The 23,867-nt window shown below is 41.8% G+C and overlaps 1 protein-coding gene across 1 annotated transcript in view; it reads right to left on the bottom strand.

Annotated features, from left to right (window-relative positions):
• LOC121521807 (serine/threonine-protein kinase pim-1-like) overlaps window positions 1-19,242 on the bottom strand; it is an 81,016-nt gene extending 61,774 nt beyond the window's left edge. Inside the window, exon 1 of the mRNA XM_041805974.1 lies at window positions 19,104-19,242. Coding sequence (XP_041661908.1) covers window positions 19,104-19,242 — 139 coding nt within the window. The remainder of the gene's footprint in view (window positions 1-19,103) is intronic.
• Between the last annotated feature and the right edge of the window lie 4,625 nt (window positions 19,243-23,867).

Raw genomic sequence — 23,867 nt, 5'->3', positions numbered from 1 at the left:
GTGTGACCAACAAAACAGCTTATATATATGTTCCTCCTGCCTGCAGCTATCTTTGAGAATAATGAGAGCAGTGGTATTTCACTTTACCTAAAGGTCAAAGCAGTTTAATTTAGACATTTCTCCCTAACGTGAGTTAGTGGGAGAAAATGAGTCCAGCAGATACGGGATGTATTTCCACCCACGTGAATCCCAGATGCATTATTGCAGAGGGATGTTCACCTGAGTGGGCAACATTTTGGCAGCCTTTCTCTCTAAATGATTGCTTGTTAACACAGTCAGAGCGCAATGGGAGCGACCGAGAGGGGTAAAGAGTTCATTGTGAAAACTTGACGCAGACAGTTGAGCCTGCTGAAGCCGCGCGTCCGGTACACCGGCCTCCAAGGGGGCAATGTTGTGCGTCATCTTTTGTTGGAGCAGAAATCTCGGTGCAGAGAGGTCATGGTTTGGGCTGTACCTCAGTTTTGGGGTCATTGTGTGATGCAAGTTCAGTTCAAGACAAAAAACAGAAACAGAAAGCTGTGTGCATTATTCTGGGTCTGGTTATTTTTAGACCAAATAAGTGCAAGTACATTTGTCCCATCTAGAGTTGATCAGAATGACCAATGATTGTAAAACTCACTGGCATGGTGTGGAGAAAAGATTTGAGCAGGCAAAGTGAGACACAACTCCTCGAATGTACATCACATGCAACTAAAGGCAGAAGGTAGGTAATTGGGTGAAACTGGTGAAAAGGGCAAAAAACAGGATAAAAGTGGCAAAAATTGACTGAAAATTGCAGAAAGAAGAGGCAAAAAATAGGCTTAAAGCAGCAAAAATGATTAAAGGTGGCAAAAAGGGGCAAAAGAATGGGTGAACATGGGTAAAATAAGCATAAAATGGCAAAAACTGGGTGAAAAGAGACAAAAATGGGAGAAAAAGTGGAAGAAATGAGTGAGAAGTGACAGAAAATGACTAATAGGTGGCAAAAATGGTAAAATAAAGTGGCAAAAATGTAGCAAAAAATGAATGAAATGTGACTGATGTGGGCAAAAAGCAGCAAAGAGTGGCAGTAATGGAAAAAGTGGCATCTTAAATGGGTGGAAAGTGGCAAGAAATGGCAAGGGGGCAAATTGCCAAAGGCAGGATAAAAGAGGCAAAAACTGGTGAAAAAATTGCAAAAACAGAATAAAAGTGGCAAAAATTGTCAGAAAATGGCAAAAAGAAGTAGCAAAAACACGGCTTGAAGCAGCATAAATTGATTAAAAGTGGCAAAAAAGGGGCAAAACAATTGCACATAAGGGCAATGAAAATATACAGACAAAAAATAAAAGTTGACATGTTGTGATGCAAGTTCAGTTCAAGACAAAAAACAGAAACTGAAAGCTGAGTGCCCTACTCTGGGTCTGGTTATTTTTAGACAAAATAAGTGCAAGTACATTTGTCCCATCTAGAGTTGATCAGAATGACCTATGATTGTGAAAACTCACTGGCATGGTGTGGAGAAAAGATTTGAGCAGGCAAAGTGAGACACAACTCCTCGAATGTACATCACATGCAACTAATGCCGCTTTAGATGGAAATGTAAAGTAACTAGATGTGCTATTAGGTCCTGTTTCATGTATAATGATGTTTTTTAGGCCAAACAGATCAGCTAGCTCTTGGTGCTAAACTCAGCAGCAGTTCTGTATTCAGATAACTTCTTCCAGTTTTATAAACTTGGTTCAGGAAAAAAGACCACGCCTCTAAACATATGTATATGTACTGGGTACATACATCTTCATTCATGTACCCAGACACCATCATCTGACTCCTCCATCCAGGTCTCGGCTCTTCCAAATTCCTTTAGCTGATCCATCACCACCTCAAGCCAGTCAATCATCCGTCATATAGGCCTTTCAGACCTGCAGGGCTCCATGCCGGTTCTGGTTCCTGAACCTAGTTTTAAACCGGATGTCAATTTCAAACAACTCACAGCCCTCTTTCAGTCATCCTGGACTGAAGACCCACCATGTAGAACCCACCTTAACAGGTAGATTTGTTGTAAGAGCTCTAAGTCCATGCTGTGCTGAGCTCAAGTCAAACTTTCTGGTAGGTGGAGTAAATTAACCCGACACTCCACAGAAACACATTTGGTTGTTCTTTTAATTTCTCACCCCAGTGTTGATACGGCCATGTTTGACTTCCTGCTTTCCTCCTCTCAGATGTTTTTGCATGGAACAATCAGACGTCTGACATACAAATACCTTCAGAAATCAATTTGACCTTCATTTAATGCCAGGTATTTATGATACATCTCAACTTTTTTGTTCTTCCAGCCATCATTTTTATTGAAGTGTGATATTTGAAAACATGGGGACACAATTTGAAGAGGCAAGACTTGAGGCGTTCAGATTGATCCAGATTATAAAAAGCAGTTCATCTGGAGGGTAAATAAAAGTGAGTCATCACCGCTCTACAAGCTTCAACACGGCAATAAAAACACATTAACCTGCTTCTCTGAGGACGCTGCTCATTACCCTGCAGGGACGCTGAGTTGTTCTTAAAACCGGGACGAGACGTCTGCTAATGGATTCCGGCGGATACCTTTGTGTACATTCAGGGATGTATGAAAGCTTTTGAAAGGCTGAGCAGCTGATCACATTAGCCAAAAGGCCTGTATACAATACAGAGGTAAGTAAACTTTACTCTAAAGTGCACTTAAAAACAAGTTTACAAGGTGTTTGAAGGTGCAGAAAGTTAAGAACGGGAAATGGCTGTAAACAGCATTATGGATTACACACAAGGTAACCATTCAGTAAAACTTCCACGCACAGTCCTGGTCTCCACACTTGATCCTGGTTAATGCTTCTGTGTTGAGTCTGTGCTGTTATGAGCTCTACATACTCGTGCATTGGTGTCACCATGTTTCTGTCCAGTACTTCACCCAGTGTGACTTTTATGCCAGGTTCTCGGTCTCATAGCCACATTCCCTGTCCGTCTGTGTTCAGGAAATCATTGCAGCTGAAACTATTATGCTGGAGTTGGAGGTAATAAATGTTGAGCAGCAGTTGATTATACTACTGTAATTGCAAAGATGCAAAGAGAGGAAGGGAGGGAGAGCAAGGCTACTGAATCAGCTGAGGAAGAGGATGGAGAGGAATTGCTTTACTTGGTCGGTCACAGAGAGAGACGTGGCATGGATTAAGAAATATATGCCTGATATTTTCAAATGTCAACAAGGAGCTTTGACTGGTACAGTTTCTGCAGAAGCACCATAGAGAGTATTATGAAAACTTGCATCTCTGTGTGGTGTGGCAGTTGCTCAGCTATAGATTGGAAGAGCTTTCAGAGAGTGGTGAGGACAGCAGAAAAAATCATTGGTACCTAACTTCCCTCCATCCAGGACACTGGTTTCAAACGCTGCTTGTTGCGAGCGAACAACATTATCAAGGACAGCACACACCCACATCCTGGTCTGTTCTCCCTACTGGCCTCTGGCAGGAAGTATCGCAGCCTGAAATGCAGAACGGTCAGGCTCTGCAACAGATTCATTCCCCACGCAATCAGACTGCTAAACTCAAATGGTTTTGGACTTTAAACTCCACACCACAAACTCTAATAGCTGAGGCCTGCACTATTTAAAGGCATTTCAGTGGGTGCATCTTAGTGAAATAGATCAGCAGCAGGAACGCATTTTATCATGTTTCTTTTAGATATAGTATTTATTGTATATTTTTTACAGCTATTTTTAACTTGTCATGTAATTAAGTGTTGTAGGCCATAGTAATTCTGGAGCCGATGCAACGAAATTTCATTCAATTGCACAGTGGTGTATTTTTTGAATCACAATAAAGTATTTATCTATATCTATCTATGGTAGTATTGCTGTCTACAGCCATTCATTGCACTCTAGAGCACACACAATATGCCTGTTAACATTCTCAGAGACTGACGCCACCCAATGGTACACAGTTGACCAATTATAGGGTTTGAGGAGGTGCGGGCCTGCTATGAGTGTAGGCCTCTGTGTAGGGCTACGTGTAGCTACGGTGTATGCCAGTGGTTCTCAAATGGTATGACACTTCCACGAGTCTACATGGAAAGCATCAAGCAAGAACACCACATGTCCCTGCCTCTCCTGTGCCTACAAGGAAAGCCTGGGGCAGGAAGAGAAGCAGCAAAAAAAAAACCAAGGCTTCATGAAAGCACTAGAAAAGCACTCAGAGAGTGCAGACCTCTGCCATTAACGCTATCACCCAATAGTAAGGAATCCTTTAAAAACATTCCTGACCCAGACAGTGCTCTGGATCACTCCCAAAATCTAATTTGCTGATTACTCCCTCCCCGGTGGGGTGTAGACACAGTGAGGCAAAGCATTGGCTTCATTATGCGTGGACTGTCATGGTGGAAGCACCCATGGTCTCACCGGGCGACAGAAAGTCATGGCAGAGGGTGAATATTCCTCTATTCCTCCCAGCATTGTAAGTATTCTCGCTACAATTTGCTGTCTTTCTCTCTGTTACGCTCCGACTCGTCTCCTCAATCGGGTGTGCGTCTTTCAAACTCTATAAACTCCAAATCTTTGAAAAGAAACATACCAAAACATGCTGCTGAGATTGAAGTTACTCATGTCCACCATATCCTGGTCTAAAGTTGTAACAGCACAGACCTCCGCCATTAGCCCTATCTCCCAATAGTACAGAATCCTTTTCCTGGATTCCTGGATCCAGACAGTGATCCAGATCAGTCCAAAAATCGAAACAGTTTTACCTCATGCCATTCCTGGCATTTTCTGAAAATGTCATGAAAATCCGTCCATGACTTTTTGAGTAATGTTGCTAACAAACTAACAAACAAACAAACAAACCTACCCAATCACATAACCTCCTTGGCAGAGGTAATAATGACACTCATAAAGACAGAGGCAGAATAAAGGAGGAGCTGGGGTGGAGGAGGGTTGTAAAAAGTGGCTTGCAGAAGGAGCAGCAAAGCATAGCCAGGCAAGAACACTTTAAATATGGCAGCATGAGTGCGATTTGCTAATAGCGGGCTGAATAAATGTATCAGCTTGCTGTCAGCTGATGAGGGCTTGCGAGATCAGCTGATCTCAGTTATATGACAGCACTTGACTCTCTAGCCTGCCCGGATTTACTGTAACATGAAAGAGATATGGTTTTGGTTGGCCTTAAAATTTTGTCTTGTTCTCAGGTTTGCCTTGGGCAAAAAAAGATTGAAAACCTCTGGTGTATGCTATGGTGTGGCTTCAACATATAATAATGATTTCTATTATGCAATGTACAGTACTGTGCAGAAGTTTTAGGCATGTTTGGGCCAAAATTTGAGGCTGAAGTAAGGCATGCAATGGCGAGTGCGCCCATCTGAGGGCCCCATTGGGCAGGAAGGTGGATTGACACAACCCAGGTCATGCTCTGGATGTCTTTGTACATTACCAAGGGCATGGGAAATTAATCTGATGAAAATTAAACAAAAACCACAGCTTTAGGGTGGAGTTATGGGTAGATGTGGTGCTTAAACATAGCCTAGGGTACTGTTAGGGCGGTTAGGAGGGTTGCCACAACCCCCTGGCTGTCGTGTGTATGTTCTAAGCACCTGAAAGCTGTTGGTGGTTGCTGGGTGTATTACCAGGGGTGCAAAGGCCTGGACAAAAGAAATGCTGTTAAGCTCGACCTTGGCTGCTGAGTGACACACGTGCATGTCAAATGTGTCGACACTGACTCTAACTGCCCTCCCTCCAACAAATGTGAATAGAAGATTGAAATATTAACAACATAAAAATGCCCAATTTCATTTTTGTTTAATTCAGATAGAAGGGCTATAGTAGCCATCTATAGCCACTAGTTTCAAGCAAAAATGTAAGAAATACAAGTCATCCAAGATTTTCATTGAAATATTTATCTTTTTAAGTTTCCACAACTCAGTATTTATACATTGTATGGTATTGGCATGTGGTCTCAGTATTTTTTATGTTTTCTTTATGAGTCCACATTGAGTGAGAAAGGCAGACAGGTTTACATCACAGACTATAAAATTAATTTATATGTGATGCATAGCTTCAAATGCAAAAAAGTCAGTGTAAAACATTAAAGACGTTACTTTTGCTTTAAAACACTTGTCAGAGTTACATTGGTTGGTAGTAAGGAACCATAAAAAGAGAGGAATCTGTTGGTCCATAAGCCATCTGAACGTCCACTGCTTTGACACAAAAATATGATTGCACATCAGACAGTTCAGGCACCGACATCATCCATTAATCCCTGAATATGGGACACCTTGTCGAGCATTAACCCTTCCACATTTATTGAGGAAGGAGGATGGATCATAGATGGATGATCTAGCTTGGCCTTCAATGAAAGAAAGCAGCACAAGTCTCAACGGACAATTTAGAGAGGTTCTGACCAGGCAGAAACTTCTAGCTCTATGTAGGATTTGTCCGTCTCAACATTTTTTAGTTATGAACCCAGACAGAAATGCACCCTTCAGAAGCAGTCTGAAGATTAGATTGCTTCCATGTGGAGGTTGTCAAACCTACCTGGATATTAGTTTACCAGCCCTTTTTTGCCCTGTCTCCATCAATAGAACCTTTTGGTTCTGCTCCCTAACTTCCATGGGGGTTAAGACATTTATCAACCATCCATTTTCTACATGTTCAGGTCACGGGAGTTGGGGGGGCTATCCCAGCTGTCATTGGGCAAGAGGTGGGGTACACCCTGGACGGGCTGCAACGTCTAATGCATAGAGACAAACAACCAGGCTCGCTCACACTCACACCTACGGGCAATTTAGAGTCAACAACTAATCTAACGAGTATGATTTTGGTGGTGGGAGGTAGCCGAAGTACCTGGAGTAACCCAGGTATATATGGGGAGAACATGCAAACCCCACACAGAAAGGCCCTGACCTGGAAGCGACCAGGAACCTTCTTGCTATGAGGCAACGGCACTAACACCTGTGCCGCCATGCAGCGCTGAGGTTAGAACAAGTTTGTAATAATAAATACAACAAAAATAACCGAAAAAAGACAATAAAAACTAACTACCACACACACCCCCACACACACCGCAACCCTAGGGGAAACACTGCTTTCTATTGCTCCTTTTAGTCCTGTACATGGCTAAAAACTGCAGTCCACAGGCTCTGTCATTTTAGAAACAAAGTCTTTCAACCTCTCTCCAAATATCAGTCCCAGTGGATGGAGCCATCCCAAAAACAGATGTCTTTTTCCGCTGCTCATCTGCAGAAAAAAAAAAAAAGACTAGCTGTGAGACACTGAGGATAATGACTGTTGTCTGTGTCGAGGCACCGTGGTGGTAAAAAACACACTCTTGATGCTCACTCTCACCTTCATGCGGGGCCTCTGGAGAGGGTGATTAGGGCCGACTCAAACTGGCGGTGTTCAGCACGGCTGGAACATCAGCCAACAGGCCTGATGAGAGGAGAGGCCAGCAGGTCCATGGCAGTGTGGATATTGTATCTTCATTATAATCCACACAGGGCTCAGGGGGCAGCATTGTTAAGGGAGGCAGCCAGCGTCTCTTAAGGCTGATCCACACCAGCAGCAGGAGCAGTAGGAGCCGAGTGTATGAGCAGCTCTGTCGCAGCGGCCTTCTTCAGGGAGGTGAAGATGAGCAGACGGTGGTAGAAATAAAAAAAATCTACCTCTTGGGATTGCAAATGTTCTCTGAAATGAGCATATACCAACAACAACAGATGGTCAGTTTTCAGTTCAAAAGGTTCTCGACTTACAAATCATCCTTCTATGATAAACAAAAACAGTAGTTGTTAGTACAAATGACCAGTAATAAAAATGTTTGGGTCAGCATTGTGCTTCTGTAAAATAAAAAGAGCTGTGACACTTTTTTTATGGATTCCTGAAAGAGATGTATCAGTATTTTTGAAGTTGGGTTGAATAAGGTACTTGGCAGTAGTAGTGGCATTAGCCTCTAGAGATTTCAGTGAGCACTGTCCCTTTTAAAAAGAAGGGCTCAGAGTACTGGCAGGGATGCTAGGCTATCAGGTATAGCTGATCCGCACAATTTAACAAGTTACAGGGAAAAATGGGCCAAAAAAACAACATTGGCCTCTGCGTTTGGGGCTATTTTGCAATGCAACTTTTGGCCTTCTGTGTTCTTCCACTTCAGTGTATCGTCATCTGATCAGCTGTTTGGGTCCGTGGGCTTTGTCAGATGAAATAACAAAAAACTTAACTAAAACAAAACTTAATGGTTTCCACTTGGGTGCCATTTATTGTGGAAACTAGTAGTTATTTTATGATTGGGATCACAAAGAAGAGCTTCTACAGATGAAGTCAGCAGGAAAAATGAGAGAAGAGAAAATTTAGAGGAGACTGGTTAGCAGGAGAGATCCCAAGTTACCTGGTGGTCAAGGTGTGAAAACTGTGACACACGATAGCTAATGTTGTCATCAGTGGGAATCACACTTGTTCAGGACATGTATGCGACTCACAGGCGCCTGCAGCCTGCATCACTCCCCACCCCGAGTTCCCTGCCTTACCAAAAACCAGTGTTTTACTGACCTCCTTCATCTCTACAGAGATATATTGAAGAGACCGACCCTGACTAGAAGAGTTGAAAGGAAGTTTTTCACCCAAGTAAGTTCATCTAATGTCTGATAATTAGATAAGCTACGGTTGGCGTAGTCACAGGGCGACTGTGACTCAGCAGGTAGAGTTAGTTAACCTTTCAAAGTAGATGGTTTTGCCAGGTTCAACGTCTGTCATTAGATAAATCCATCTTGAAAAGTTCCGATCCACAATGTCTGTACCATACAGCACGCTATTCGGACCCATCAGCTTCATTTGAGTAGAACGAGGCGTTAGCTATGGGCGGGGTTTAGTTATACTAGCTGAATGCAATGGCTGCCTCTAGTGCAATCATTAGCTCAGATGTAGCAACACTTTTATCAGAACTTGATAACATTTCTGCATGAAAGCAAGAGTAAAACATCTCTCAAAGCTTTTCATGATAGAAAAGATGTTTTCGCTCTTCTGCTGACCTGCTTCGGCATGAGTTTGGGATTGTTACAGGGTGGTGGTTAATTGTTCTGTGAGTGGTTGTTAACAACAGCTGCAAGTGGAGCAATTAGCTCTGATTTAGCCACAGCGTCCGATTGTCAGACTATATTTCTGATGAAGAGAAAAGAGCCACTGTGAAAGCTTTTCATGACAGAAAAGATGTTTTCACTCCGCACCTGGCTTGCTTCAGCATGGGTTTGTGATCTTTACAGGTGGGGTCTGCTGGTGTATCCTAATGGCTGCTGCTGCGGTATTGGCTCAGATGCTGCTGTAGGAAAGTGGCAGTTTAACCAGACCGGACCACATTTTTCTTTGAAACAAGAACGAAGAATCACACTGAAAGCTTGTCTTGGCATAGATGTTCTTGTACATCTCCTGACCAGACTTGGCATCAGTTTATTTACACCACCATTTATTTACACCACTCACAACTACAGCAGCAGCAGCATGTCTGCTATTTTATCTTGGTGCTCTGATTGCAACTGTTGCTCAGCAGGTAGTGTCATTGTTTCACAAGGTTGTGGGTTTGACCCTCAGCCCCTTCGGTCACATGTCCGTGTGTCCTTGGGCAAGACACTTAACCCCAGTTTGCTTCCACTGCTGCATCAGTGACATGTAATTATGGAAGCATACGAATGGGATTAGCTAATACTCATGGCCAATTCTCAATAGCAACCTCTTCCATTAAACAATGAATGTTTAAGTGAGTAGATGTGACCTGCGGTGTAAAAGCACTTTAAGTAGTCAGATAATTAGAAAAGTACTTAACAAGCTCAAGTCCATTTACAATTTACCATTTGATTGGCCCATCACGAGTGTGACAGATGGAACATTCCTCCAATCAGCTTTCAAGAATGTTTTTTTGAAAAATGCTGCCCTTCCCAACAGATTCCTATGGGAGCTTCCCCCAATGAATGTGACATAAATCCATGCAGTAGATAAATGAAAAAGTTGTCTTACAATCAGAAGGTTGTAAATTTGATCCCAAGCTCCTGCAGTGACGTGCCGATGTGTCCTTAGGTAAGACACTTTGCTCCCACTTCTTTGTCGTTGGCATGTAACAGTCTTAATTTTGACAGCTATATTTAATTTTAGTCTTAGTCTGTTGATCACGTCTTGTAGTTTTAGTCACATTTTAGTCATTTCTACCCTTTTCAGTTTTAGTCTACTTTTAGTCGACAAAAACTTAAACAATTTTAGCCTAGGTTTAGTTAAAAAAAAAGTCCTTAAGTTTTAGTCTTTACTTTTAGTTCAAGCATTTATTCTCTTGCTTAAATCTGGTACCAAATCATGATAGTGTGTTCTATTCACCCTGCCAAACCTGGGGTCCCTGTTTTCTCTGCTAAGAGGTAAAGGAGATAAAGATGCATTGTTTTTTGACAGATTTACCCACAGGGGAAAAATATCATGGATATTTATGTCAGAGGAAAACTAAATTACATTTAGCCTAGTTTTAGCCATCTTGACGAAAACTAAACCTAGTTTTTGTCAGTTTTAGTCATCACAGATCTATCTTTGGCTAGTCTTGGTTTAGTTTTCGTCATGGAAAAAAGGTCGTCGATGAGTTATTTTAGTCATAGTAGTTGTCGACAAATTAACACTGGCGTGTAAATGGGTATGGATTCATTTGAATGGGATTAGTTAATACTAAAGGCCGATTATCAGACCTTTGTCATCAGTGAGTGAATGCAGAGTGAGTGGCATGGAAGGGTTTGAATGTGTGGATCTGTGGTGTAAAAATACACTTTATTGCCAAAAGTATTCACTCACCCATCCAAATAATTGAAATCAGGTGTTCCAATCACTTCCATGGCCACAGGTGTATAAAATCAAGCACCCAGGCATGCAGACTGTTTCTACAAACATTTGTGAAAGAATGGGTCGCTCTCAGGAGCTCAGTGAATTCCAGCGTGGTACTGTGATAGGATGCTACCTGTACAACAAGTCCAGTCATGAAATATCCTCGCTCCTAAATATTCCACAGTCAACTGTCAGTGGTATTATAACAAAGTGGAAGCGATTGGGAATGACAGCAACTCAGCTACCAAGTGGTAAGCCACGTAAAATGACAGAACAGGGTCAGTGGATGCTGAGGAGCATAGTGTGCAGAGGTCGCCAACTTTCTGCAGTTAATCACTACAGACCTCCAAACTTCATGTGGTCTTCAGATTAGCTCAGGAACAGTGCATAGAGAGCTTCATGGAATGGGTTTCCATGGCCGAGCAGCTGCATCCAAGCCATACATCACCAAGTGCAATGCAAAGCATCGGATGCAGTGGTGTAAAGCACGCCACCACTGGACTCCAGAGCAGTGGAGATGCCTTCTCAGGAGTGACGAATCGCGCTTCCCCATCTGGCAATCTGATGAACGAGTCTGGGTTTGGCGGTTGCCAGGAGAACGGCACTTGTCTGACTGCATTGTGCCAAGTGTAAAGTTTGGTGGAGGGGGGATTATGGTGTGGGCTTGTTTTTCAGGAGCTGGGCTTGGTCCCTTAGTTCCAGTGAAAGGAACTCTGAATGCTTCAGCATACCAGGAGATTTTGGACAATTCCATGCTCCCAACTTTGTGGGAACAGTTTGGGGATGGCCCCTACCTGTTCCAACATGACTGTGCACCAGTGCACAAAGCAAGGTCCATAAAGACATGGATGAGAGAGTTTGGTGTGGATGAACTTGACTGGCCTGCACTGAGTCCTGACCTCAACCCGATAGAACACCTTTGGGATGAATTAGAGCAGAGACAGAGAGCCAGGCCTTCTCATCCAACATCAGTGTGTGACCTCACAAATGCGCTTCTGGAAGAATGGTCAAAAATTCCCATAAACACACTCCTAAACCTTGTGGAAAGCCTTCCCAGAAGAGTTGAAGCTGTTATAGCTGCAAAGGGTGGACCCACATCATATTAAACCCTATGGATTAAGAATGGGATGTCACTTAAGTTCATATGCAAGTCAAGGCAGGTGAGCGAATACTTTTGGCAATATAGTGTACTTTGAGTAAACAGATGACTAGGAAAGTGCTATGCAAGCTCAAGTCCATTTACCATATGTTTACTTCATCTTTCGAATTGGAAAACTGAGCTGAAATTAGTTTTAGTTCAGTTTGTTGTAGTCTCTGTTGAACCCTACAGACTCAAACAACAATGAAAATCTCAGTTAAATGAGTAGCTTCCACTGTCTTCAGACAGTGAAACCCTACCAATGCTGGCTCCCGTTGTGGGTCAGTCATCCCCCACATCAACTGAAAGCCCAGGTATGCTCTCCAAACTTTGTAGCAAGTGCTGATGGGTAAAAATAGTAATTGACTGTTAGAATCGGTGTTGAAATTAAGGATTAAAGCTAGCCAGCTATGTAAATGAATTACAAGAAAACCAAACCCACCCCTCTCCAGTTATTGACCTGTAGGTAGAGTCTGCTCAGCACATCATGACCCAGCATTTCTACGCCCTCAGCAAGCTGTCACTAATTAAAGTCTAAATATCAGGAGTCGCTCAACAGCACGGTGAAAGGAGTATTTGTTTGTATTTGCAAGAGTACACTGTTTGGGAACAGAGCTTGTTAAAAAATGTATGAGGATCTAATGGATGCACCCGTGCAGTGATGACAGCGCACATTTCCTCTGAAATGAACTTCAGAGTTGATTGAAGCTGAGTGTAACTTTGCAGGAGTTTGTAGTAAAGCTTTAGCCCAGTCTTGATAGCGCTGGAGCAGAGAATAAAGGCCCCGGGGCCCCAGTCGATCCGAATGATGCAATTAACTATCTCTTAATTCATGGATATCTTATGACTGGAAAAGCCACTGAGGTCAATTATAGCCAGTGGCCAGTAAAAAAATCACAGTGAGGTTGTGCATTTATGTCCCTGAGATGATCTGCTGCAGTGTAATTATGATGAATCAAATAGGAAACTGAAAATCCTCCTAATTACAGTGTCATGATGGAACAGGGAGGGACCTGACCCGTAACAAAAAGAGCTCTTTAAATCTTTCCCGCTGCTCTATACATTATTTAACAGGAACTAAGCCTGAAACACGAATACATCCAAAAAAGGACTGGGAAATACTTTGGATTTATGGTTTAAAAATCTGTTCATTCATTTTTTTTTTTTTTAACATGCATTAATATTCTTTTGGACATTCAGGTAATCCTTAGTGGTAGGTGTGAATGCACTTCAATTAATACTAAAGATATTATGATATCTAGTCGCTCAGACCACATAAAGAGATGGTCTAATTTGAGGTCATCTGCCAGAAAGCAAGCATATGGACACCAAGCTACAGCGAGCCTAAGAACCACATGTATGTGCTGTTATTACAGAGACAGGTGGACAGGTAAGTTCTGATTTAAGGTGTACTCTGAAGATTGCTTGAGCATGATGTGGGTGAACCAACTGAAGTAATGTTAATGTATTTCACCCTATTTTAGTCCAAAACTTTGTCGTCCACTTTAGCTGATTTGAAAAGCCAAAAGTCAAAAAACATTGTATTTATTCAAAGCAACTTAATGAGCCAAATTGTGGTTAAAATGCTGCTTTTATTAAACTGAAAATATTATATTTGTCCACTAGAAGAAAAACAGTCCTGGTAGCACTTCAACCACTGGCTGCTTCACCTCTAGGCAAAGGAAGGCAGTTGACTGGGGCTTCAAGACAGAGTCATGATAGGTGTGCACCACACATGAAGTATACTTCTAATAATACTTTTTTATTGGTAAAGAAATGAATTTTAATTGCAAAGAGCAGTTCAAGAGTGAATAGAATAGCATTAAAAGAGATTTCATTTATCCCAAAATGTTTCTGGGAAGGACCCTTTATCCCAAAAGTAAAATCACAGCTTCTCAACATGATTCAAAATGACATCAAATCCAGCACAAAATAATAAGTCTTTAAACATAGTACTTTGATGGATGTGACCAATGCAATAAGGCACTTAAGCCGTGTTTCCATCAGGGGGTCCGGTTTGATTCAGTTCGGTTTGGTATGGTTTGGTACGCTAAACCCCCAAATAGTTGCATGTGAAGTCAGACAGCGCCAGTCAGCTGTTCCAGCTGCAGAGTTATAGAAAGGATGAGTGACCGAAATCAGTAGGGAATAAGCAGTAAACAGCTTTATTTCAGCTAAAAGTGCTTTTTAAAAAAATAACTACATTTTAATGATGTTAACCGCTGTCAGTAAAGATCCTCAGCTGATGGAATATACGTGTACAGAGACGGTTTGAGTCGTAATGCTGCGTTAATATGTGAATATATCTAGTCTAGAACAGTTTATTCGACAAAACATGAAAGTTTAGAGCTGTACTGTGAGAATTCGCTGCATTACAAATAAAGTAAAAGTTCAGCTGGTGTTAAAATAAAGCTAGATTAAGTTAGAAATCTGGGGTGCACTGATCTTGTTTTAAAGTAGTCTGCAGCCTGAAGTTTTACGAGCCCGTTCAACAACAACAGAGCGATGTTTTCACAGGTTATCTAACGTAAGGAGTAGATTAATAACTAGTTACAGATGAGAATGACCTGTTCAAAGGCTTTGTATTGACTAAACTTCTGCATTAATTTAGTTTCTCATCCATCGTGGATAGACCAGGCTGATGCGAGCCTTTGGGCTCTGCTTTGTGTACTTAAAATCATCCAGATAAACATCAGGAAACTTGATTTGTGGCCAGATACCAATATCCATAGACTAAGAAACAGTTTGGATGTCTGTCAAGTCCAAATATTTCCCATTTAGGCAGATATTGGTCCATGTTTCTCCCGTTTTCGCCCGCTTCTCACAGCTCAGACCTCCGTGTTTAAAGACCGGAGGCGAGCAGCTGAGTTGCGCGCTGACGTGATGTCAGTGCAGCCCCTATCGTTGTGTGTAGCTCCACCTTTTTGGTACGGTTAGGTAAGATTGGCACCCCTATGGAAGGGTGCCGAAAAGTGAGATGTTGCCATTTCATACACAGGAAATTTGAGATTTGAGGTCTCCCATTCTTTTACTTGCACCACAAGCGGTCAGACTAGACAGAAAAATGATAAATACAGAGCCATATTTACCTTCTTGTAGCAAGTATTTATGACCACAGAATAGGTTTGAAATCAGTTTCTTGATGAACCAGATGAAGGCCACCAGCTAAAATGCATCTGCTTGATAAATTTGTTTCCCAAAGTCCTACTATTTACAAAGATTTGTGTTTCCACACGGTTCAAAATGTTGCAAATAAAGATAAACACAGTGCGAAAACACAGCTGGTTTGCACTTTTCAAAGTAAAAGCCCACTTTAGCATTTTTTTGAGAAACTCCCTTCATTTGTACATCATGCTTTTATTTTGAAAAGCTACCTGCATGCTTCCAGTATACACTAAATTGAGTCACTTGTAGGGAGATCTGTTGAGGTAAGACAGGGCTTTGACAGCAGGGAGACAAAGCCAACATGCTGCAAACTCATGCCTGTTATGACAGAAGCAGCAAAACGCCAGCCTGAAAAAATGGTTATTGCATAGGACTGGTGAGGAGCGCTCTTTCTAAGGGACGTCACAGTACCAGTGCGGACCTAATCATTGCAGCCTGCTGGTGAGTTTTTAAACTCAAATTTACTCGAAATGCAGAAATACGCATTTATATCAATATACATATAAGAGATACAAATATCTATCTGACAAGATGAACTTGTCTGATCATGCAGGGTTTCTTTTAAGTGATATTATTAGTGATTTTAGAATTGTCCAAAATCTCTTGGTATGCTGAAGCATTCAGAGTTCCTTTCACTGGAACTAAGGGGCCAAGCCCAGCTCCTGAAAAACAACCAGTGACCAGTCCAGTGGCGACGTACTTGACACCACTATATCCAACGCTTTGCATTGCACTTGGTGATGTATGGCTTGGATGCAGCTGCTCGGCCATGGAAACCCATTCCATGAAGCTCTCTATGCACTGTTCCTGAGCTAATCTGAAGGCCACATGAAGTTTGGAGGTCTGTAGTGATTGACTCTGCAGAAAGTTGGCGACCTCTGCACACTATGCTCCTCAGCATCCACTACCCCGCTCCATCATTTTATGTGGCCTACCACTTGGTAGCTGAGATTCTGTCGTTCCCAATCACTTCCACTATGTTATAAAACCACTGACAGTTGACTGTGGAATATTTAGGAGCAAGGAAACTTCACTACTGGACTTGTTGCACAGGTAGTATCCTATCACAGTACCACGCTGGAATTCACTGAGCTCCTGAGAGCGACCCATTCTTTCAAATATATCTGTATAAACAGTCAGCATGCCTAGGTGCTTGATTTATACACCTGTGGCCATGGAAGTGATTGGAACACCTGATTTCAATTATTTGGATGGCTGAGTGAATACTTTTGGCAATATAGTGTACATGGTTTTGTGTACAAATTTCATCCAAAGTAGATTCTGATAAACAGTATGAGTACATAAAGGCACTGTCACTTGCAGAATGCAAGGTGCACTACTTTTCTTTTTGTATGGAATTTAAAAACAAGAATGCACAGAATGCTATCTATTGTTTTTGTAGTGCAGCACCTCAGAAAAGTCAGTCGATTGGATTCAATTACAGACTTCTCTAATTCACTGCCACTAACACTGACGTCAGGGGTTAATTTACAAATTACCAGATGTCTCTAGGTAATACTAATCCCATGTGAATAGTCTTTAACCTACTAAATGACTGGGGGTGTTGGAAGGATCTTACTTGGATCTTTGAATTTAGGTCACAACACAGGTGGAAAGATGAGACTCGTGTTGCATTTATTTTCTATGGAAAAAAGCAGAATGAGAATAAATAATAAACAGTATTGTAGCTGCTCTCTAGCAGAGGTGCAGTTCAGGGGGTTTCATGATATCACACAGCGGGGTTAAAGCCGTGGATGATGAGAGAGAAGTAATATGTGAATCTAATATTTCTCTCCCTCAACAATTTACACTGACTTTGCCTCTCAGTCACAGGAATATATCAGCAGTAATAACCTTGAACATACCGTCTGCTTTATTAATACGCCTCAGTCAGGACGCGGCGTATTTGAGGCCGAGCCAGCGTCTGATTAGATGGTGAGGGAGGCTGCAGCCTCTGCATGGGAGAACATTAAACAGCATACAGTATGTTCACTCAAACTGAGCACGATGTGTCTCCTGTATATTGATTTATAAGGTAACCAGGTCATGGACCCTCAGTCGCAAAGGCGTCTTAATAAAGCATGTTCGACTTTGTTGGTTTAAAAAGTCTGCAGTGCTTGAGGAGGACAAATGACTGCCTAATATTCAACAATTTGCATCTTTACCACCAAATTAATACATTTTTGGGCTGCATTTGGAATTTGTACAGTCAATAGGAGATACAAGATTTAAGGGATTGTCCTTACAATGTGCCTACGCCCTAATTTAAGTGTAATATCCTCATTAGACCTAGCCTTCATAGCTGATCTGAAATGAGACAGAGGATTACTCGTCTTTGTCACCAGATTTGCCCTCCCTCACTCTCTCATTTTGAAGCATTGCCCCTATTGTGTGACCTCAAAAGCTGCACCAGAACGAACTAACACGCCACCTTACATTGCTGATTATTTCAAGCATAATTTCAGGTCCCATCCATCCAGCCATCCATCCATCCAGCCAGTCATCCATCCATCCATCCATCTTCATCCGCTTATCTGGAGCCGGGTCGCGGGGGTAACAGGCTAAGCAAGTCCACCCAGACATCCCTTTCCCCAGCGACACTTTCCAACTCCTGCTGGGGGATCCTGAGGTGTTTTAGGAACAGACAGGATACATAATCCCTCCAGTGAGTTCTGGGTCTTCCCCTGGGTCTCCTCCAAGCCGGATGTGCCAGAACACCTCCATGGGAGGCGGCTAGGAGGCATCCTGATCAGATGCCCGAACCACCTCTACTGGCTCCTTTCGATGCGAAAGAGCACCAACTCTACTCCTCGCTCCCTCTGGATGGCTGAGCCCCTTATCCCATCTCTAAGGCTGAGCCAGGCCACCCTCCAGAGGAAACTCATTTCAGCCACTTGTATCCGCAATCTCATTCTTTCAGTCATTACCCAGAGTTCATGACCATAGTTGAGGGCTGGGAGGTAGAAATTGAGAGCTTCGCCTCTTGGCTTAGCTCCCTCTTCACCACAACGGTCCGGCACAACGCCCGCAGTACTGCTGACACTGTGCCAATCCGCCTGTCAATCTCACGCTCCCTTGTACCCTCACTTGTGAACAAGACCCCAAGATACTTGAACTCCTTCACTTGGGGCAAGGACTCAATCCCCGCCCGGAGGGAGCAATCCACTGTTTTCCGGTAGAGAACCACAGCCTCTGATTTGGAGGTGCTGATTCTCATCCCGACTGCTTCACATTCAAACCGTCCCAATGCCTGCTGGAGGTCCCCAGAACCACATCATCAGCTAAAAGCAGGGATGGAATTCTGAGGTCACCCAACCGGATCAGTGGTTTAACACTGGTTCCCAACCTGGGGTTTGGGACCCCCCGGGGGGACAACAAAAATCTTAGGGGGGGCACAAGGCTGCTAGAATAAGATTTGTGAATATTGACTAAAACCATGAAAAAGCAGTTATCAAGTAGTTTATTTAAGGATCTTATGATAAGAAAAGCTTGAATAAGCCTTTTGTTAGGATTTTATCACTGAAATGATTCAAATCTATGTTGATTTTTGGCAGCAGTGTGTAATTTTGGGTCCTGGGGGGGTTCAGCTCTTGTTGCGTACCTGTAGCGGGGACTCCAAGGAAAAATGGTTGGGAAACACTGCCCTAGATGATGAAAAATGAGACAAAATCTCATAAAATAAAAAAATACCTAAATGGCTAGAAAAAAAATATACGGTTGCACGTCCACTTGGTCATTCTCTTCATCATAGACTTTTTGCTACAATCTGTTTTTCCAGGCAACCCTCATATTTCAGGTTAAGCTCTGCATTTCAGGTTCAGAAGCACTGATTTATACCCTACCATATGTAAAATAGACACCAGGTTTAAATATGCCAACACGTACTGAGGCAGTCAACACTACCATACTCTCCCAGATGTCGTAGAGTGCTGCCATCTCTCTAAACACGAGCAGTTTCCTGTTCCAGCTGGTCTGTGAAGGTTTCATAACCTTGAGGCTTGAACAGCTCCGGCCCTCTCAGGAACAGACGGCTGATCAGGTGTGTCAGTGTGACAGCGGAGTGTGAGATGTGGCTGCTGCTGCTGCCTCTTATTAGTGATAACTCGAAATAGAGCAGCGCTGAAATCATGTCGGCGCTGACCTTCACCCCGACCAGAACACACACAGATGTTATTAACTCCATGAGGAAGAGGGATGGAGCTCTGAGGAGATGCCGGGGCTCAGAGCTCATCACAGGTGAAATATAGCTCTCAGAAGAAATTGTCATACTTTACTGAGAATCTGACGACATTCAGCATGAAAGAAGACATGGAGGCATTTTTGGAATGATGATGTTAAATTAAAGGCATAGAAGGGGGAAGGCAGAGATAGATAAGGAAAAGAAGAAGAGGCTGCAGAATGAAGATGAGCTTGTAAACAAGAGTTTGTTCAGACTATGAAAACAGCTTGTCATGGTTTCAGTGGGTGAAGCTAAAACACAGGAAGCTACATTTCTGCAAAGACTGAACAGTGCAGAGGCCCAGAGCTAGAGCTACCCATGCATAGGATGGACTGGCCAGATTCCACGTCTGCCATCAGACACATCCATCTTGCAAGAATCCAATCTGAAACAACCGTGTCAGGTCTGAGAACGTACCTGACCAATCAGTATCATTTGAAGGGAACAAGGCGGTAGCTGCGAGCAAGGTTTGGCTGTATAAGACGGTAGCAATGGCTGCCACCAGTATAGCAATTAGCTTGGATTTAACTAATCTATAGTGGCAGTTAAATATATAACACAACACTTGGTTACACCGATGGCTTTCTCCTCCACCAGTTCATTGATGACATGGTTGCATGCGGCCCTCCACCTCCTGATCACCTCCATGTCTTCAAGGTGTCATCACCAGCCATCAACCCCAGTCTTCAGAGTAGTCAGCCTCTTTATCCGATCTTTTTAACCCCTTCAGAGGTAAACACAGAGTCCAAGCACAAAAGACTCTCTGATAAAAATTCAATATTACTTCCATGCAAGACATACATAATTCAGTATCACATCTATATGTAATGAATGTTATTTCGAATCATTCACGTCTGTCCTGATTGAACAGAACTGGACCACATTTTTATTACTATAATAATTATAATTTAATCATATTTTAATTAAATAAAGAGCAAATAACAGCACTGAATGCTCTTCATGATGGAACAGATATTGTAGTTCCCCTCCTGACCAAAAGGACGTATCTGCAGCCTTGCAGGCAGCAGTTTCAGGACTGCAGATTCAGGACTGTTGAACTGGGACCCATGTTTTTTGCAGCAGCGCCACCCAGCACAGTGAATGAGCATTGCAATAAAAACTGTTGCTTGAGATGACTTTGATAGGCAGGAATTTAAAGTTAAAGTACTTTTTGTGATGTTTTAAGTGTTTTATTTTCATTTTATTGAATTGTTAAACTGGGGGCTGCACGGTGGTGCAGGGGTTAGCGCTGTTGCCTCACAGCAAGAGCGTTCCTGGTTCACTTCCTCATCAAGGCCTTTCTGTGCAGTTTGCATGTTCTCCCCGTGCATGCGTTGGTTCTCTCCAGGTACTCCGGCTTCCTCCCACCACCACAAACATGCTTGTTAGACTAACTGATCACTCTTAATTGGCCGTAGGTCTGAATGTGACTTTGCCTGGTTGTCTGTCTCTATATGTCAGCCCTGTGATTGACTGGTGACCAGTCCAGGTTGTACCCCGCCTCTCGCCCAATGACAGCTGGGATAGGCTCCAGCGACCAAGAACGGGATAATCGGTATAAAAAATGGATGGCTGGACTTTTGGCTTTTCAAATCAGCTAATGTGGACCACAGAGTTTTGTGGGATAAGCAGTATAGAAAATGGATGGATGAATGGATCAAAGTCTTTGATCCCCGTTGAATCTGATGACTCTTTTACCAAACTTTTCTTTATTTTCCACTAAATACAATTAAGGACAGAACAGGGGAACAAGCTGGGGACAGGGCCTGCCGAAGGTTATATATATATATATATATATATATATATATATATATATATATATATATATATATATATATATAAAATTTAGTGATACTAGTATTGTTGTCTTATCAATAATGTTACACAATCCAGTGCTGCAACATGTTCATTTTACTCCAAAATGTATATCCGGTAAATAGATCAAACTTTACTCATTGAGTATGGACTCTGTCCATCACTGCCATTAATATTAGCAATAGCATTAGCTAACAATCCTTGGGGGAAAAAAATAAATAAAAAATCATAAATGTGTGTGAGCAGGGTCCTTGTTATACAGCCCTGAATCTGCAACTGAAACTTCTGCCTGCAAGCCTGCAGACACACTCCTCTCCTCTCGACAATGTAAACCTAAGAAAGTTATGGCTGAGATTTGATTGTACTGCCAGTGACTGCAGCCAGTGTAGTGATTAGCTTGGATTTAGCTTTAGCCACAGTTTTATCAGACCTGGACAGCATTTATTTAAAGAGCCACACTGAAAGCATTTCTTTGCAGAGAACTTGTTTTTGCTCTTCTCCTCCCCTGCCTCAGCTGTTTATAAACTACAGCAGTGCTGGGCTGTGGAGCTCAGCTTTCAACCACAGCTGTGAAATCTACTACCTCATTCTCTCTTGTCCCTCTGATTGGCTGGTAATGAATGTGACAGACAGAACGTTTGTCCAATCACATCTAAGAATTTTTGAAAAGTGCTGCCTTTCTCAAACATTTTGTATGGGAGCTGTCCGAACAAAATAAAGGCCCAAAAATAAGCTGGAAAAAAAAAAAAAAAATCATGCACAGAATTAAACATTTCATGAAACCAAAAAAAATACTTCTTAAAAAACATTTGGATGAAATGTTAAAAAAAAATCCAGAAAACCTAAAACATTTTATTCATAAGAAAATATATAATGAAACAAAAATATTTGAAAGAAGTTTTCCATTCACTGAAAAGTTTTAGCACAGTTGACCTTCAGGGCCACCGTACAGAGCCGATAGGTTGAAGAAGTGGATCTTAAACCAAATCAAGGCTTGAGCGGACTCCTGGAAAATGTCTCTGAGAGCTGCTGAAATTAACCTGCGAGGCTCCCGTCCCATTACTGCAGGCTGGCAGAGGGTCACCATCTGGCAGAGATCTATTGCACAATTACCTGAGGCGCTGCGGTGACAGTCTACAAAATAAAAGGCCTGAAGATGGAATCATAGAGGAGCAGCTGAATTCTATAACCAAGACCTGAACTCTTAACACAGACGTACTCTGTTGTTTCTGAGAGCTCCAATTTAAGTGCAAAGTTGCTCCAATTGCCTGCTCCTCTGTTGCTCCTCTGTTCCTGTCTGTGATAAACTTTCTATTTACTTCTTGACAATTTATGTTCTGGCTGCAGCGCTGCTTTTGTTCAAATTTAGTTGAAAAGTTGTACAAACAACAGAGGCCTTTCAGATTAAACTGAAAAGATGATTTTGTGAGCTGAAATGGAACGGTGAGATGTGAGGATGGCTATAATAGGGATGCTGCAAACACAGTTGTTTTGCTGTTGATAGCAGTATGGATCATATTTAGTGTCTTCATAAATCAGCTGGTTTAGCAGCTTTTCAGTTGACTCAGCTTTGTAGTTTACTGGGATCTCCTACAGTATAAGCTGATAAAAGGAGAGTGTAAGTCATCTTTATTCAGTCAACAACATGCTTGCACACATGTGCATGAGTATGGTGTGCTGTTGCTTCCCCTTGTATTCTCATATTATATATATATATATATATATATAAATCAAATTTAAAAAAATAGAAACTCAAACTTCTGAGATAAAGTCTTATGAGATAAGTCAATACTGTTACATAAAAAGTCATAACTTTGAGATTAAAAGTCTAAATTATAAGATAAAGTCAAACTTTTAAGCTTAAAGGTCAAATGGTTACCTTAGATTTCCAAATAATTATATACAAACTTAAAATTAAGAAAATAAAATTCAAAATTATGACATAAAAAGTCACAATTATGTGGTAAAATGTTATAATTATTTGGGAAAAAAATCATACATTATGTAAATATGATGTCAAAATTTAGAGATAGAAAGTCATGATAATAAGAAAAGTCAATCATAACTTTTTTATAATACTGAATTTTAATCTCAAAATTTTACCTTTTTAATGTCCTATTTTACTGAGTCCTCCTTTAACAATAAGGTTGCTTTTCAAAAATTCTGAAATCCGTATGCTGGTCTAATTTTTTGTCATCATATAATTCTGCACTTAACAGGGCTGCGTAGACTTTTACTGCCACTGTATACAACCGAGGACTTAGAAGAGCTGGGAAGGCAAATCAAACAGCCCATAAAACATCATATATTTGCCAGTTCTGTGCCAGCACTGGCAACATTTCTCTACTAGAGCATGAATCTTCATGGCCTGAGAGGAGAAAACTGTTTTATTTGCATTATACGTGATTGAGATTTGACCCTGAAGTACTGCTATCTGACTTTCAGCCAGTAACTTTCTGGAGTTTGGCTCAAGACATCGTCTCTGTGTAAAAACACAAAAATGGTCAATTTGACTAAACACACATCACAAGGAATTTATTGCTTAAGATTTGATCAGTTCTATTAATTATAGGGCCCACTTTTCAGATGTATAGCATCTTGTTTACAGGCTAAAAAATGTGTTAAAGAAAGTAATGGTGTAAACAGTGAGCGCATTCATAAATTTAAACACAAAACAAGGCAAAGATATGATCAAAGTTAAATGTATGAGTGTACAAGAG

The sequence above is a fragment of the Cheilinus undulatus genome, linkage group 14 (assembly GCF_018320785.1).
Source record: "Cheilinus undulatus linkage group 14, ASM1832078v1, whole genome shotgun sequence".
Lineage (NCBI taxonomy): Eukaryota > Metazoa > Chordata > Actinopteri > Labriformes > Labridae > Cheilinus > Cheilinus undulatus.
This window is presented reverse-complemented; position numbering and strand designations above follow the sequence as displayed.